The following is a 19,359-nucleotide window of genomic DNA, read 5'->3' as shown; positions in this document are numbered from 1 at the left end:
CGGAAACAATCACTGCGGAAAAACACATCTCCTGCCTAAAATCTCAGGACTTAATTGCGTCACAAGCACTTTCAACTTCACAAAACAAATTAATTTGATTAAAAGCCAAGATATGGATGGTGGGCTTCTGTCTGAGTGCTTTAATCTGTGGTCTTCCTCTGACTCCAAAGGATCCAGGACTCAATTAATCTGGGATTACTATGAGAGCCATTAACCACGTTCAACAGACCGTTCATTCAGTGACTCAGAGCAGGAAGTCTAGAGAAAGCATGCATGCTTAACACAATGCAACAATGCAGTCACCATCCCTGTGGATTCACGACAAGCCAATGGGATTCGTCAAACACATCCAATACAACAAGTTTATTACATACACGAGGAAAGAAAAACAAATGATATTAAGAGAGAATATGTCTTACATTTATGGATGAGCAGCTTGTCCAAAGATTCACCCCACTTCATTGCCTCTTCTGGAGTGGGCCTGCAAATAAAAGCAGAACGGTTTTTCAGCAGACCCATCTCTGTCAGGTTTCTCATTGTATGACCCATTCGAAGCTCTGCCCTTCTCTAGTGAGTTTTGTTAGTCTGTCTGAGTGTGTGAGCATCTGAGTAAGTCTCTCTTGGACGGCCTGTTTTATACTTCCCACTGTGGAGAGGAGGGGGTGGGATCAGGTTGCACCAATAGGATTACAAGTCAGTCAGAGGCTCCGCCCACAGCTTCTCTCAAAGACTCATTCTTGCCTTCATTGTCTGCCTAAACTCAGCACCTACAGTCTGCAGCTTTAACACTTACTTTGACACTGCCAAATAAGGGAACAGGGGAGCGTTATTTAACATAAAACCATAAATCAAAAGAGAGAGCAAGCGAACAAAGATCTATGCTTTACATCTGCAATTTTTATTCTGACCTACTTGCAACTTCGTAGCATTGAGATCTGTACATTTCTAAATGTTCCGGTTCATGTATAGCTGAACAAACTTAAAATAGTGTCCCTCACTCAGACCATCTCAGCAGTATAAATGTTTATTTAATTTTTTTATTTTTTTAATTTTACATTTTTTTTTTTTTTTTTTTTTTTTTTTTTTTTTTTTTTTTTTTTTTTGCAGCGCATTATTTAACCTTTGGGTGCATGAAAGCCTCTACATTAGACATATTTTTTAAAAGTCATTTTAACCACCATAGGTGATTATCTGAACCATAATTCTATTTGACTGCCACTGATATAATTATTATTATTATTATTATTATTATTATTATTATTATTATTATTATTATTATTATTAGTTGTGTGTGTGTGTTTTATTAATTATATATTATTTAATTTTTATTTCTTGGCAACAAACTGAAATAAAATAAGTTTATTTTATGTTTTATTTTATTTCAGTGGACATTTGTTTCAAGTAACAAAATGTGTTTTTGTTACGGTTTTAATTTTAGTAGTAATCCTTTGACAAAGTGGTGATGAACCATATATCTATGGAATATGCAATATCTATGACTACTGATCTCTCTATACTACTGCAGTACATATGTGTAACTCTCTCAAAAGAAATCATTTATTTAGGGCAAAACACTAAATCAAAGAGTTATAAATACGGTGAAAATGCTAAACTTTAGATTATTTATATTTGCAAAAAACACTTAAAGGTATACCGTACATCTAAAAGACATCTTTTTTAGAGCTTCCTCAGTGTGTCTGTCTCTTTCATCCCACACACATGAGCAGAGAGCCACCAGCTGGATCATTACCCAGGAAGCAGGCGGACATCACAAACACACACACACAAACACACTCACTTGACAGACTTCATGCATTTGTCGAGCTTGCCGACTGGGGTGCTTCCGGGAGACTCATTCCTCCTCCTCAGGAAAGGGAGTCGGTTCTTCATGTCTTTGGCCCTGCACAAAAGGGAAAGAGCTGAGTTCTGCAAGTCATAAACAAACCAACAAATCAATCGCAGTCATGGAACACACAACCCCAAAAATCCGACTCAGGTCGTCAATGCAGTAACCCATAAAAAGTTTGTCCTCCGTACATGCTTTCCTCAATTCGCAGTTATCAAAGTTAAGAGGACGTCTGAACCTTCCGGAGCCGTTTTGAGAAACTCTTTCTGCTTCTCGTCAATCTCTCTTCCTTCTCGCCAGTCCTGCGTCTGAGCGAGCGGATGAGTGAAGGGAGGGTTGTGCCACTCTCCACACCATCGCTCCGCTGTTCAGGTGCCACTGGAAGTCCCGGAGGCCTTAACCTAGGGCCAATGGGCCCCGGGGACCGCTGTGGAATGCAGCTGCATCTCCAAATCTCCAAAAATCTGACTGTTCACCCCTGGATTCACGTCTCTGGAGATGCGTGCTGAGCTCCGGAACCTCCAGATGCCCGTCCTCCCTCTGCCTGACCTCACGTACCTTTTCCAGAAGAACAGGCTTCGCACAATTTCCTGCCACTGATTTCCACTGTGGCTTTGCAGATTCTCTGACCTCATCAGCTCTATTTGGCCTCTCGTAACACAGGCACACTCTGATGACAGTACCAAAAAAAGAAGCTGAATACCATTTTTGGCTCTCCCAAGGCCACAGTTCCCACATCAAGCACACACCGAGTGTTCCTGCGGTCCATGACTGTAGCCATGAGGTGTTGTTAGACACAACATGACGTTTCTACAATTCAAATGCCTTTTACAAGATGCTAGAAACAAAATATAATTTATGAATGACTAGTAATAATCACAATAAACAATTCTTCTGCCACGTAATATAGCACATCAGCATAACTGTTCAGCTGTTTATGTATTTGTCACACTGAGACAGTGTATATCGTCTATTGTATAACAACTCATCAAATCAGTATTTAGTGTCAGAGCTATTAATTTTGTGATTTGACACTGTTTATCAATGTATTTATCAGGCAGTTTGTGTCAACATATACTCCATTCAGAAGATTGAGGTTGGTAATATGTTTTTGAAAGAAGTCTCTTCTGCTCACCAAGGCTGCGTTTATTAGGTCAAAACAGTTATATTGTAATATATATAATTTAAAATTAAAAACTAATTCTGTTCTATTTGAATATATTTTAAAATGTAATTTATTTCTGTGATCAAAGCTGTATTTTCAGCATCATTACTCCAGTCTTCAATGTCACATGATCTTCAGAAATCATTCTAATATGCTGATTTGATTTCATCAATTTTGAATTATCAAAGTTGAATCAATGTTATTCTCATCAGTTTTGTTATTATCAACAGTTAAGCTGCTTCATTTTTTTTTTTTTTTTTTTTTTGATACCATGATACAGTTTTTCAGGATTCTCTGATCGAACAGAAAGTTCAAAAGATTTAATTTGAAAACAAAATCAGCATTTATTTGAAATAGAGTTATTTTGTTAAAATGTAAATCACTTTTGATATATCTAAACGTTTTGAACAGTACACCATATATATAAATATATAATATTATCATTATGAAAATTATACAGTATTTATGGAAGCAATAATTGGTTATACAGCGATTTGTGTCAACAGTGGGAATACAGCAACAGCCTTTAAAATGCAACAGCAGAAATAAGTCAGATTCTGTAATAACCTCCGGTTAATAATCTGACCAAAAATGTTTCAGTCCTCTGGCTATGGTGACGGAATGCAAAGAAAAGCCTCAACAGGAAAAAGGAAGTCTATTTATGCAACTATTTATGACATATTATGTCGTCCTCTAGGCCGGAGCTGCTAAAAATTCCCCCTCTTTAAGCAGATCTATCTGGTGACCATGACTGCCAAAATACAACACCGGGCTCTTCTCTTTCCATGGAAAACTACAGCCAGAGTCCTGAGTGAAAAGTTCATACATCAAGAATACAGAATTCAAATAGCTGAATTTAAAGTAGCCCCCTATGTCCCAAAGCAAAGGCTGTTAGTATCTGAGAATCCAATCTGCTTGGCAAGCTGGGAAATGAGATGAAGAAACGTTAGTCAGCCATGGTGTGTCTAACTGAGAGGAAGTTCCTCACACCAGATCCTTGAGAAAGAAGGCGACAAAGCTAGAAGAGTCCAAATGCTACACACCTATAACATATAATGGGTGCATGCATCTTTATAATTTTAGTTAATTAACTACAATAAAGTTTTGGTAAACATTATTTATGACTGGTGTTAACATTTGAGAATGACGCCAAAGGAAAGCTTTAGATTTAGTTAACGGGAGAATAAATGCACGCGCATATGAGTGCTGTAGTACAACAACTTCAGTGAAAATACAATATCGTGAGAACTTCATTCTGTTATAATATTTGACATTTCTAAACAATTTAAACGATCTAAAATCGTCAAGTCAAATCTGTTTTGTATGAAGCTCTCTGATGTTTGCACCTAAACATTTCTTATTGTGGATTCTCTGGTGAGACATGTAAATTGAAACCCTGTGAGTCTGCTCAGATAACATCTTAAACTGCTGAAATCATCAGGCTTTTTAGGAGATAAACTGACTCACACACATGACTTAGATTTCAAACAGCTCTTAAAACACTGAAAATGCCAAATAATGCAGTTTTATGGATGGATTCCAGTTGATTGCAAGTTTGTATGTCAAACTTTGCCCACTTGCGAAAGAAACGGAGCAGAGGAAACAAATAAATCACAAGATATTTAATTCCAAAGCTCTCTTTGTACAGAAATAGTGCTTTTACAAAGAAATAAAAGAAAGTTGGCCAGCACGAATGTGTCAGACTGATTTATTTTTAACTTCCAGTGGGAGATCTGGCTTAAAATGAGAAGGTCTGAGAAGGATGGTGTTGGATCATATGCACAAGAGGAAATATTCTCGTCAGTTTATGGGCCCTGGAAAATATTGTAATGAAACACTTTATGATCCAGCTCAGGTTTCACTGTGAGCTGTGTAGCTTTGGCGAAAACAGAGGAATACAAACAACAGAAAAACTGACCTAGGAACAGTGCTTTGGGACTATAGCTAATGTACAGAGTGACACAAGGCTGAGTTTGTCCTCATTCAGCACACAGAAAGATTGATATTAAATGCAATGCCGCCACCTACTGGATATGATCCTTATTAACACAATAAATGGGAGAGAGCTGTGACGCCACCAGTATAACCATCTACAAATTAATTACGGGAATAAACTTGTAATCACCACCAGCCTCTTAAATATAAGTATTTTGAGGTAAATATCTATACTCAAACTATTATATAAATGTAAACCAGAAGTAAAATGTATAATATTTAAATTACTGTTTACACAATTTACAAAATATAAATGTAGACAAATTAGGTTTTTCACATGATTTTTCATATCTTTCACATTTATTTATTTGACTTCATTCATTCTTTTGCATGCCCAGTAGGAAATATCAATTTCTCAAACATTCCTTTAGCTAATATTGTAATAATCACACATCACATCTTCTTCATGAGATAAGAAACACAGAGACAAGAAAAAAAGGTAAAAAAAAATAAATAAAAAAATTAGTAAGTGTGTCTACTGTACTTTGTGTCATGTGTAGAGAAGGGTGCCGAGGAGATATCTATGTAGTGATCAGATCATATTTAGTGTCTCTTGGCCACTAACAATCCACATACAGTGAACATTCCTGTGCGTGTTTGTTTGTGTGTGTGTGTGTGTGTATGTGTGTGTGTGTGTGTGTGTGTGTGTGTGTGTGTGTGTGTGTGTGTGTGAGCGCATTTGCACACGTGGCCAAGGAAACACCCTCTGGCCATTCAGTGCCACAGTGTTGAGATTCCACACTGCTTTGCAACAGCGTTAGTAATGGCCATGTGGCATCAGGCAGCCTGCCCTTCTGCATGAGAAGAAAGCAGTTGAGCTATAAAAAGAGGAAGAAAGAGGACTGAAAAATCACTCAAAAACTCAAGTACATACTTGGCCTTTGGCTAAGATTGAGCATAGTAACAGTGCTGTTACAGTACTTCCCAAAAAATGCAGTGTAAGTAGAGAGTGCGGGGTAAGATGAGCTTCACCAGAGGAAAATAAGATGCACTGCATGCCTGCTTTATTGCTCTTTCATAGCCCTGGAGACTAAATAGTGATCTCAGTGTTGTTTCATTTAAAGGAATAGTTCACTCAAAAATATTTACTCAGCTTCACCCTTCCAGCCAAAATATGAGTCCATAATGCTTCTTTTGTTGTCATCTTACATCAAAATCCACCAACATATTTGTTTAGAACTGTTTTGGCTTGCAAACGGTGCTTGATCAGTGCATATTTCTCTCCTGATTCAGACTTTTTCACTGGAGAATGCAATATTATGGATAGAGAATTCAGTTTGGAGTTAAAATGTGTTATGTATTTATTTCTTACAAACATGCAGCTTTTGGTTTCACAAGATGTTAACTGATGGACTGGAGTGGAGTGGATTAATTGTGGATTACTGTGATGTTTTTAACAGCTGTTTGAACTCTCGTATCCAATATCTGCATTAATACTACACAGGCTTAACTTGAACTACGCTTAACGTGGCTCAGTGCATTAGACAGTGATATTGAAAGACCAAACTGCACACACTTTATTAATAAAGCATTCTATGTATAGAAAAACAGATGAATCCCGAATCGAACTCATAGAAATATTTTTAATCCAGTTTCATCCTTATATCAAAATAATTGTACCGATTCTTCACGACAGTGATTATATACACAGATCCTCTATAAACATCCAGAGGTCTAGCGGTTGAACTGGTGCTAAGCCCGTTCGTGGTTCTGGGTCCTAATCTGCCCTTGTATAATTTTTTTTTTTCTCATTAAAACCAAATGTGTTCATCAGTGATAGTATATCAAGAGCAGGGACATGTTTGTGCATGCATTTTATTTTGTGATTTCGAACAAATAGAGAGTCTCCACAACAGTTAGCAAGTGACTGAAGCAATTGTCTTTGCACAAGTTGCTCTCACCGATAACAGCGGCAACGAGCACTCAGCATGATTTCAAAAGCAACACATTTCAGCACCAGATCGCCTCTTATTTCACACAAACAAACAAAATTAACACTCTTCTAGTCAACTAGAGATCTTTCATTTGTCAGTTTCAAAAACATGCAACTCGCATTAGCAGGGGAATATCCGATCTGTCCAGCTTTCCCGGCAGGCACAGATGAACATATGCGATTCATATCAAATTTATTTCCACATATGAATGAGACATGAAACCTATCTGAAAATATCGGAATCCATGTGCTTTTTTCCTGCTTACGTGTTCATTGGCCATATCCGATCTGTCCCACACAGGAGGAGAAAATCAGAATTGGTCCACTTGAACCATGCAGTGTAAATGCGGCCTAAACGTGACTGCATTGCTTGAGCGAGGCAGCAGTCAAACTTCTATCATTCTTGAGAGATCGTGACCCATCATTTAGGGCTAATTACCAAGCAGAAGCAGCTGCTCCCGCGCCTCCTCACGGCACAGGCCTGTAATCTCACGGCAGGAAGGACATGCCCTCACTGGAATTTATCAAATTAGGATGCTCTGATCAAGCTCCTCTGGGCCTGTCGACAGACATTTCCCCACGGCCAGCCCTGCAGGGTTAGCCAGAGATAGAGGAGGAGAGGAGATGGCTGCAAGCCACAATTATCTCCAGGCTTTGCCAATTCCCTCTCTGCCCGGCTCATATTACTGCCCATAATAGAGCTCAGTGCTATTCCAGGCCGTGAAACCAGGACACTTGCTGTGGGAAAGACATTTAGAATGTGACAGCTATTGTGATGACTCGCGGTAAGACTTCAGTGATGTGGGTACACATCCAAGCAGGAGTCATGTTTCTGGATTTCTGCACCAAAACACTGGTTTAGCTATGAATGATGTCGTATTCGTTCAAGCAATGTGTTTTTGTGTGCATAAGTGCACTTCACAATACATCCGCTCATTAAGTGGTGTGTAAATGTCTGAACATCACTTTAATGTCACCTTTTTAATGGAGACCATTTCATGGACTTCACAACTAAAAGCTAAGAAACTTTAGACTAGTCATATGGAATTTTATCACATTAAGTCACAGAAGTTGTCTGAAGCTTCATGTTCAGTTTTTTACATTTGCAAAAGAGTTTTGTGAATCTCATAAAAAAAAAAAAAAACAATCACTTTAAAAATAATTATATTTTAAAAACTTATTGAAAAGCCAATTCATTATTAATTCATATATAAAATACATGACACATAAATATTTAACAATTGGAATAGTATATTATTGCCTTTTTCACTTTTTCAGATTTCTGTTTAAAATAAAGTGAACTATAGGGGAATGTGCTAAACTGATAGATAGATAGATAGATAGATAGATAGATAGATAGATAGATAGATAGATAGATAGATAGATAGATAGATAGATAGATAGATAGATAGATAGATAGATAGACTTTTATTCATTTATTTCTGGAGTGAACAATCCATGAAATTAAATATCTTACATTAAGAACATCAGGAAAGAAAACACACTTAAGTTTACTGTCAGATTTAAACCAACACAAAATGGTAAAGACACTTTCAGGTAAATATTCGGCAAGAGTTTCAATATAAACTGTCCAAAGAAGAACCTCCAAACATCAAAAAGAAAGAAAAGCTGAAACATCAGCACTTCACGTGAAGCCCTCTCAAACGCCCTGTCAGACGAACCACAGGAGACGTGAACTCCAGTCACCCTCATCTTTTCCCTCTTCTAAAGTAACCTCCTGCTTTCTATTTTTTACCTCCCTCCTTCCCTCTTGTCATTACTGTGAGAACTCTCAGAGCAGCAGAGGAAACACTTATAGGAGCGTTTGGTCCCTACCTTTCAAGGTACCTCTCAGAGAAATCCACCATTGTGTGTAACGTGTGTGAGGGGTGGAAGAGCAAGGTGCTGGGACCGTCACATTCCTCTAACCACACACAGAGCCTCGGTGTCTTTATATAGCACAAGATCTCATGGAGGAAGAACTACTGTGAGCCAATCACAGGCCAGATCTCCACTACCACAGACTGCTGTACTGTGTGTCAGTGTGTTTACAGCACACTCACTGTTCCACATACAGTCTGTCTACATGTAGTTGACAGCTTATCTATGAATATTTATTTTTTTATGTTAATGTACAAGTGAATATTTTATGTGGTGTTGAGCGATCACCATTTTTAAGGATTTTTTATGTATTTACTCATTTGTTTGCTCTACTAGTTCACTTCAAATAAACGTGGTACCACATCTGTCTCTATCTCTCTCTATCAAATAAAGGTGGTATATACACACTGTACATGGCATTAGAGTGCATGCTATGGATCACTGAGACCATTCATGATCACATTGAGTGGCTTTCACCAGATGCCCAGTAATTTCATCTCTGTTGAATTTCTCTTTGAATGGTAATGCTCATAATGTGGTAATGTGATGACAGCCACTTCAGACACCACACCTGGGAACCATGGTCGAAAGCTTATGTTTACAGTGAAGGTTACAGTCTGCAAATGCATCCTGTAACGTGAAAGCAGCTGTGTCCTGGGCCCTTGGGTGAGCCACAGCTCAGCTGTTTTCAGATCAGTTGAACACGCAGACTGAGTGTCTTTCTCTTTCACCAGAGGTCTAGAGTTAGACTGATCTCAGATGAGTGCAAGTGTCTGCTTTCCGTGTCTAGTCTGCTGTCATAAACCAGGTGCCAAAAACAACTTCCTGCTGTTAGAGCCAAACCAGGTGCAGCTGCTATCACATGAACTGATCTGTGTAGGTGGACTTTCTTGCCCTTATTAGGAGCTTTTAGATCAAACTTGAAAACGCTTCTAGCAATTTAAGATCAATTTCACACACCACTGTGTTCTCAAGAGTGCCCTTTTTTGTAACATGACACAAGCAGAGGAGAGTGAGATTGTTGTATCATGGGGTGAGTTGTAACACCTTTGGATTTCATTTACCCATTAATTTATTTAACAAAAAAAAAAAAAAAAAAAAAAAGAAAGAAAATGGAATTGTATTTATTTATTTACATACAGTACTTGACCACCATCGTGAAAGTAGAAGTTCTACAGCATCTCTGTGTTCAAATATAAAGGATTTACAGGACAAAACAAGTTTTAAGTTGAACAAAAAAAGAACATTTGTTTCTGTAATATAATTAGATTTACGTTCAGGTTAGTGCATGTTAAATTAATCTGCATATTCTTATTTAATTTGACAATATTTCTCCTTAAAATGAACTAAATACATTTGTCTGTGTGCTCCATCTGTTTGGAACACATCTTTCTACTCTTAAGTGACCACAAGCAATTTGAGTGATCTGAATACATTACTAAACTGCACTGTCAGTGTCAGTACTTTCATATTTCCCTGCATATGCCACAGATATTTGCAGCTCAGTGAGATACTTGTCCTGATCTTTTCATTACAAATTTTGGAGAACATACAGCTAATAAAATGAGACCACTAGGGAACTCAAAGGGTCTGCTAAGCTTGGAAAATGATACCGGTTTCCCCCATATCCCGTAGATAAGTATGCAAAAACATCTTCTATCCTGCTTCACATGAGCAACTAAATGCTGGATTTCAAAAACGTTTGTGAATTTCACAAATCCATTGCCTGTACAGCAGGAAGTGACTATAATAAGATATCTATAATATGATAAGTCACTGTAGATTCTCAGCTGTTGCTGAGATGTCATATAAACTGTAAAAGAAATGTAAATTCAGGGGAGAGAAGAGATGATGTTTGGTATCATATTCCTGATTAATGTTGTGATGTCATTCATCTAAATGAGGCTCAATTTCACATACATTTCACAACAGAGTGCTGCCCACATTCCACTCTCGCTATAACAGCATGTCTGTAATCGCATATGCTGCATTGTGGGCATTCACTGAGTCATGTAGAAAAATGAAAGTGTGTGTGTGTGTGTGTGTGTGTGTGTGTGTGTGTGTGTGTGTGTGTGTGTGTGTGTGTGTGTGTGTGTGTGTGTGTGTGGCGTGTGTGTGTGTGTGTGGTGTGTGTGTGTGTGTGTGTGTGTGTGTGTGTGTGTGTGTGTGTGTGTGTGTGTGTGTGTGTGCGTGTGTGTGTGTGTGGGTGTGTGTGTGTTGACTCAAATAGGCCATTTTAGTCTGTATATAAAGAGTCCATGAAAGGAACAACAGTGGTAACAAAATATTTTAAATAAACGCCTCTCTGAACTGATATGCGATAGGAAAAGGGAGAAGCATTGGATCAAATGAAGGCAGATTCATGTCGGTCGACTTTCAAAAGCTAAATCCATTGTTGCTAGTCTCTGCTACTGTCCCAGTTGCCAACTTGGTTTCTTTTGTAATGCTGTCTGGATCAATCAAACAAACAATAGTGGGTGGAGTTAGTGTAAATAACCTTTGCCAACAAGACAGGCTATTTGCACTTTGTGTAAACTGACATTACGTAAAAGAAATGATAATTGAATACAAATCAGGGTTTATTACTGCACTGCTGACCATGCTTTTGAGTTTGTTTGGTAACTGGTTAATCTGTGATGTTTAGATCCTCTGTCGGGACACAGCTTAACTTACAGGTGAACGCAGTGGAAGATGAAACTTCTTCACATGAGTTTGTGTTTCCAGTCTCTTGCTTTTAACATGTGTATGAATGTGCAAAGTCTAGTGTTACTGCAACTTAATGCAGCTGAAACAACAGAACTGGAACAGCTGCAAACTAGTAGTGTGTATGTGTAAAATAACCCTCTCCCAAAACATGAATTACTTGCACTGAGCTCTAATGTACTTTTGGTTTAAATAATATGGCCAGTTAGTTTATGTCCCTGTATGTTTTCAGTGTGCTGTAGTCACCTAGTTACCTAAACACCCTTAAAATAGATGTCTGCAAGCAGATTAACCATTACAACCTTTTGAGAGAGAGTAGAGATATTCGAAACATTACAGTGTTCAGCAAGTCAGTGGAATTTAAAGTTTTAATCCCTCTAGTCTAGCGGATCTGGGAAAGAAACGGCTAGTAAACATGCCAGATCATTTCACCACAGATTAGCTGGAAGCACTGCGTCTGAAAGACTAATAAATGGTGTCAGTGCTCTAAATACTTCTCTTTGTGCCTGTTAAAATTCATTTCTAAGTGACAAATACTGTTAAAAAGATTTACATTTATAGACACATTTCAGCAAATTCAGAATTCAAGATAATTCACATTAATGTTGAAAAAATATTTTTAATTAACTGTATTTGCTTTTGTATGTACAAAAGTTCAAATGTTTGAGCTGAGTAAGATTTATTTTTTGTTTGTTATTTTGAAAAAAAATAATACTTTTATTTAGAGAGGATGCATTAAATTCATCAAAAATAACAGTAAGGAATTTTCAAATAAATGCTGTTTACTTTCTATTCATCAAAGAAGCCTGGAAAAAAAAAATGTACCATGATTTCCATGATTTACATAAGCAGCACAACTGTTTTCAACATTACTGAAAATTCAGTTTTGATCACAGCAATAAATCACATTTTACAATATATTAAAATAGAAAACAGTTATTTTAAATTGTAATAATATTACTCTTTTATATTACAATATTGCTGTATTTTTCAACATTGTTATCACAAATGTCTGAGCTTTACTAAAAAGAATGTGGAAGTAGTTTCTGCTTTTTAGATGTGGCTTGGGTCCCTCCCCTGCTGAAGTCTGATGCTAAAGTTAAAGGCTTGTGGAAATAATGAATTCTAAAAATAGTGCCTGTCTATTACATGATACGTTTTTTAATATTTATATTCATCTATGAGATTCACCATATCAGAAGAAGCATTCTCCCCTCAACAACATTCAAGTCAGACAGTTCCAGTTCACCATTCCAGACAGTAAAAACTTGTTCTTCTATTGTGTTGACCTCACTTTAAGAGCACAGGGCAGCTGAAGTCATGAGGAGCTGATTCGATTCTATTGTTCTGTACAGTAGGTGTGAAAAGTGTTAATGAAATCCTAGAGACACTTCAGCACAATTCACATCTCGCAATACAAAGGTCTGATGAGTTTAACATAGTATCACTCAGGATGAGACACACACACACAAACACACACACACAAGCTCTAGTGAGCTATGACAACAACAAACCAACATGGAACTGAGGATGTGAATGTGAATCAACTCGAAAATAGAGACTGACAGCATGTTTCTAAACTAGCAACACAATACATAGCACACACAAATATAGTGTCTGTTTTAACCAATGTTTGATGGATGCATGCAATTCTACCTTAAAATAGGCCAAATTAGGTAAAAGATATGTGCCCCCATCCTTCATTCATTCATTTATTTCCAATTCAAACCCCTAACCACTCTAAATCCTGATTACGATCATTCTGATTTTATGATGTGGTGCTATGCATTGTCTTCAGTCATATGAAAGCTCAATACTGATTCATCCTTATACATCTCTTGGTAACACTTCATAATAAGGCTCCGTTTGTCAACAACAATAAAAGGGCTTACTTGCAAAAAGAAAAAAAAATACTAGATAAAATTAGTAATGAAGCAACATTAAATTAAAAGTAAAATTCTTAAGTAGAAACACAGAAATGGAATTTTCTTGTTAAAAGTATTCTAATGATCTTTGTTTTATTTAAAAAATGATTTTGCTTTTAAAAAAATCATTGTATCTGTTAATATTTAACTGACCTCAGCTAACACACAATAAAATGAACAGCTGCATTTTATCTAGTAGCATTAACAAAGATACTGTAACAATTGTATTGCTTATTGTAAGTTACTGCAATAACTAATGTTAACAAATGAGACCTCTTCAAAAAGAGAAATCATGTCAGGGTCTAGCTTCTCATTTGCCATTGATGTGTCAAAAAACTAGTGGAAACTGAACTAGACTGAAAGAACTAAAGAGCAACTATGAGATTTTCTGAGAAAAGAAAAAATAAGAAACTTGTGGAGACAGATAACACTCACCAACAGCAGTGACAAACATGAGAAAATGGGAATGGGACTTACAGGTTTTTGGATTTCTTCTTCTTGGTCCCGTCAGGACCCACGTCACAGCTGCATTCGGAGCCGGCGCTCAGCTGTGGAGAGACCAACAGTCGGCATCATCCAGTAAGGAAAGCAATGCACAATTCCTGTTCCACAAGTAGCTAAACCAAGACAAAAGTTAATCCTCATCGCCTGGTACAGGCCATAGCTCTACACTGTGTGTGTGTGAGACCCTGGTTGCTGTAATCCTCCGCAGTGAGTGTGTGAGACTGTGTGTGAATGTGATAGACTCAGTTGGCCCCCAGCCATGCCCAGATTAAAGCAAGGGGCTCAGACCGTGGAGTCACATTACACTTCCTGTCCTCAGAGGGATATAATAGGCGGAATGGACCCAGAAGAAAACAGGGGGAGGGGGAGCCAAAGTGGGCTGTCAGTCTAAAGGGTTGAGACCACTTTGTATGTAAAAGAATGAGCCATTGTGTGTAGGTCACATATTGACCCGTGGTCTGGCTGTGGCCATCCATGGCACAGACCTCTCATGTTGCGACTGGACAATAAACAGCTTTTCTTGGCTCTCTCTGTTAGACAAATATTTCCCCTTCTGTATATTATGTTTTGTATCGTGTCTGAGCTCCCTCAGGATTAGTCACACCTCTGAAAATTAGGCCTTCTTGTGAAAAAGCATTGTTTCAACAAACTCTTGTGACAATGGCACAACTTTAATATATATATATATATATATATATATATATATATATATATATATATATATATATATATATATATATATATATATATATATATATGGTTGTCTTTCATTTTTCTTCTCCTTTTTTTTATTTAAAAACGTCAGGCCATATTTTATATATTTGTATAATACTTTTGTATAGCTTGTTTGAAACTTCTTCTTTTTTAAAAACTAATTAAAAGTCAAACAAACAGTTATATGCTACTAGAATTGACATATTATTTATATACTATTAGAATCTATTGGAGATTTAATTTTTTGAAAGATTTTGCCTTTTTAAATTATATAATAATCTAAAGTCGGGATGAAACTGAAGGATTGACTGTTCTTTTTCTTCTTCTTCTTCTTTATTGTGATGTACATCTTAAATGTCTTAAATTTAAGAAACTCCAGAATTTAGAGGTCAGATGGGTGGTTCTGAGAATACAGTTATCAGAACCCACCCATAATCTCAAGGGGTCAGAAAGGTTAGCTCTGGCATCACAATAAAGCAACTAATCTTAGGACCCTGAATGTGGGAAGCAGGAAACCCAGGTTCCCAGAGGAGCCATTTCTGAAAGCTTTGATGCCAAGAGCAGGAGAGCTGCGTTATAGATGATTTATCTTTTTTTTTTCTTTTTTTTCTCTTTACCTCTCAATTGTAAAATACTTCTCGTGTACTACTGACATTAGAGTAAAAAACTGCAATCAAAGAGATTTACACAATAAGCCAGTTTACATAAATGTCACATTATAATCACTCTGAACTGCCGAAGGGTGCATGAAAAAAAAAAAAATACCCTGGTATAACATAAACATATAGTGGCATGCAAAATTTGTGCATCCCTGGTTTATTTATTTGTTCATTTATTTATTTATTACTAAGTGAGTAGACAATGAACTACTCTCCAACAGACAGGCTTTAAAGATGAATCGGTCTTTTCAATTTCTTAAGCAAGAGTAGTGCATTGTTTTTGATTTATACAATTTCAGAGTAAAATAAATAAATAAATAAAAAAGGAATTGTGCCCCATGCAGAAGACTTGAGCTATCAGATAACCTTGACCAAGGTCTTAGACATTAGCTTGTAGGTCTAAAGCTTGTTCACAGTCATTGTTAGGAAAGGCCAGCTGATGCAAATTTCAAAGCTTTATAAATACTCTGCCTTTTTAAAAGTCCCAACAATCAAAAGCCACGGGTTCCTCTAAGCAGTAATTTCCTCAGTTCGTAATGTAATTAAGAAATGGCAGTAAACAGGAATGGTGGAGGTCAAGCTGAGGTCTGGAAGAACAAGAAAACTTTCAGAAAGAACTGCTTGCAAGGTTGCTAGAAATGCATTTTAAAACTCGTGTTTGACTGCTTCAAGAAGATTTAGCAGACTCTGAAGTGCACTGCGCAAATATCTTTATGGATGAATTATGTGAAGAAAACATTTCCTGCATCCTCAATACAAAATTCACAATCTGAAGTTAGCAAATGGACACTCAACCATGCCTGATGCATTTTGGAAACATGAACTGATCAAATGAACTAAAAGGCTCTTAGCTTGCTACAGAATCTGAGGGTGCAAAAAAATCTAAATATTGAGAAAATCACCTTTAAAGTTGTCCAAAATGAAGTTCTTAGCAATTACTAATAAAAAATTAGTTTTGAAATATTTACAGTAGGAAATTCACATAATATCTACATGGAACATGGTCTTTACTTAATATCCTAATGATTTTTTACATAAAAGAAAAATCGATAATTTTGACCCGTACAATGTATTTTTTGCTATTGCTACAAATATACCCCAGCAACTTAAGACTGGTTTTGTGGTCCAGAGTCACATTTACTAGCTGTGATACTGCCAAATGCACTCTTTCTATGTGTATTTAGCTTTGATTTGAAATAAAACAGCGCATCCTTGTGGCGTGGCTGATACAGAAGATCATACGCAGCATACGGTGATATGGAGAGACACAGAGGACACTGTTGACAAAGGAATTATTGAACAAAGTCGTTATTTTTTTTTCTTCACTTACAGAAAGTGTTCCCGTCGCTTCATATAACCCAGATTGCACGTCTGATGGCAGATGGAGTATTCTGACGACGACTTTCATACCTTTCCTGGACCTTGACACTGTTATTTACTTGGCAGTCTATGGGACAGTCACAGGCCTCCCGGCTTTCATCCAAAATATCTTAAATTGTGTTCCGAAGACAAACAAAGCTTTTACGGGTTTGGAACGACATGGGGGTAAGTGATTAATGACAAAATTTTCATTTTGGGGTGGAGTATCCCTTTAAGTCATAATGAAGAAAAACATCATTAAAAGAATGAAATTTTTGTGAAGAAAAACAAATTTTGTTTCTGACAATATTTTATCATTAATTATTAGAGAAGAAAAAAGTCAAATTTATGAAAGATATAATCATATAAAAGACCCCTGCAAACCTAAAAGACTGTGTCAGTAAGTTAGGTAATAAGTCTCTTAAAATATCAGATAAACTGACTTATAATGAAAAGACATTGTTAGTTCAGAAGTAAAATGTCATGTTGTGCAACTCAAAAACTTAATGTATTAATATTTTGACAATTTTAGTAAAAAAAAAAAAACATTTTAACCTTGAAAATATATATTTTTAAATATATATGAACATTCATATATATTTAAAGGCAAAGAAAATATGTTATTGTTACTTGATGGAGAGATGGATGGAAGTTTTTCAAAACTATCCAAAATGAAAAAGGGTTTAAGCATAAAAAACAATAAGTGTAATAATGCTTTAAATTGTTGTTTAAACCTTAAAAGTAGACACTTTAATTACATTTAATGTGCTTTCTATGGACATAAAATCACTTTTGTAAATTTCTTAATGTCTTTGACCCAAATAGAAGTGTACAATTCTTAAATTTCTAAGAACTTGTTCCTTTATATACCCTTTTCTTTATAGAGGACACATTAACATCAACAGGTACTTTCTTGTCTTAACATTTATTTTGGAGCAAATGGTAGCAGAATTAAATTTAGTTCATTGGGTGAACTATTCCTTCAATGCCCTGGACTCTGTCCAAACTAGTGGTGACTCAGAAACTGGAGAAAACATTAATGTGCTTTAAAGACAGCTGTTCAGCTTCACTTCAGGAGGATTTCCCTACAGTTAATGTACAAAATCCTGCTCTTCAATGAAAAGAGCCCATTAAAATGTCAAGTAAAAACATCAGAATGATATTGATGTAAATGCACACACACACACACACACACACACACACACACATAAAATGGCATTAGAGGAAGTCCATTAGTGTGTGAAAAGCAGGCTTCTATAAAACAGTCACATAAAGCCTTCAGGTGAACCACAGATGTGACAATATTTACCCTAGTGTTTCTCAACAGGATGTTATGAATTAGAAATATGTTTCCATCACTTATCAAGTAAGGTCATGCCAATTTTTGACAACAAATATTGTTTTAAAGAAATTTTACAGAAAACTGTTCTCGGGCCATGCAGTGAGCAAGCCAAGTACATCTGTGGCATAAATAAATAAACCATCTCTATAAGATTGTCAGGATAAAAAAAAAAACTTTAGAGGAACCAGAATCAGCTATCATCCTCATGCAAATATTATCTAGTTATACAGTATCTATAGCATGTGTAATACTAGTCACATGTTATTAAAAAAAGATTTACATCTTGTAAGGATAACGTTTCATTTAAAGTTTTTGGTCGATGTAGGCTGTGGTGGGTGTAGCGTTCCTCACGCTCTGGCTGGTATAGACTGTAGTGTCAGATTGCTATGTAAACAGTTCATCAAACAGTTCATGTTGCTATAACTGTTTTTTATGTTTATTTATTCCAGAGCAAGTGGGCCATATTCTTGACTATGGTGACGTGTATGTTTTGGCGCACTAAAGGGTGGCCATAGTTATGTTCCAATACAGAGGACTACTGAACGTCACTGATTTGTTCATCAGCAGGACTGCTTTTGCTTTTTGGTCGCCAGGTCATTGCTTATCAGGTGCTCTGAGTGCTTTTAACCCACTGCTATGCAGTTGCCAGAGTGAGCTGGTGGTTGCGATGGCATTACTTAAATCCCTAACGCAATAATAATACTGCAGGCATCAATAATATGATGTTTGCAAACTTCAGTAATACTTCCATACTGTATGAAACTGTCAGTGATGATGACACTATATCAGTAATATCCAGTGTGTGTCCTCTGCACCCATGTGAAAAAGAAGTATGCTTAACTGTATTGAATGTGCACTTGTAGTGTACTTCAAACCATAAAAATATATATATACCTGCAGATAATATAATGAAAAAAAAAACACTTATGTGTACTTAAAAAGAGGACACTTTCATGACTATATTTCTTAATACACTTAAGCATGTTTTTGAATTGAATAGAAAATTTTACTTTAAAGTACATTTAAAAAAAAATATTTATTTTTGAAAATGTTTTGTGATGCTTTACAGAAGTACACCTATTTTGATGTGTAAAGTACATGATTTTACATTTAACTGTAGTGTGTCATTCAATATTACATTAAATGTACTAAATGCAACTATATCATCACAAATATGAAATTTCAAATATATTAACTACATGACATAAAAATACAACAGAATTCAAATTTCAATAGAATTTCAATAGAATAAAAAAAAAATCATAGTTCACCATAAATGCTTATCAGTACATTCAGCTGTACACTAACCATATTCCAAAGACAATAGAAGTAA

The 19,359-nt window shown here is 36.3% G+C and overlaps 1 protein-coding gene across 4 annotated transcripts in view; it reads right to left on the bottom strand.

Moving 5' to 3' along the window:
- LOC109078135 (regulator of G-protein signaling 3-like) overlaps positions 1-19,359 on the bottom strand; it is a 73,066-nt gene that overhangs the window by 3,883 nt on the left and 49,824 nt on the right. The window contains exons 1-4 of one of the 4 annotated variants that reach the window (XM_042757160.1): positions 14,094-14,167; positions 13,926-13,996; positions 1,799-1,900; positions 420-481 (exon numbers count right to left, since the gene is read on the bottom strand). In XM_042757160.1, the coding sequence (XP_042613094.1) occupies positions 420-481; positions 1,799-1,890 (154 nt within the window). In that variant the 5' untranslated portion in view covers positions 1,891-1,900; positions 13,926-13,996; positions 14,094-14,167. Of the gene's footprint in view, positions 1-419; positions 482-1,798; positions 1,901-2,037; positions 2,878-8,775; positions 9,038-13,925; positions 13,997-14,093; positions 14,168-19,359 lie in introns of those variants that run through there. The other 3 variants (XM_042757159.1, XM_019093443.2, XM_019093444.2) reach the window with 3 other exon arrangements.

The sequence above is a fragment of the Cyprinus carpio genome, chromosome A5 (genome assembly GCF_018340385.1).
Source record: "Cyprinus carpio isolate SPL01 chromosome A5, ASM1834038v1, whole genome shotgun sequence".
NCBI classification, from domain to species: Eukaryota; Metazoa; Chordata; class Actinopteri; order Cypriniformes; family Cyprinidae; genus Cyprinus; species Cyprinus carpio.
The sequence above is the reverse complement of the archived record's forward strand: the minus strand, read 5'-3'. Positions and strand labels throughout refer to the sequence as shown.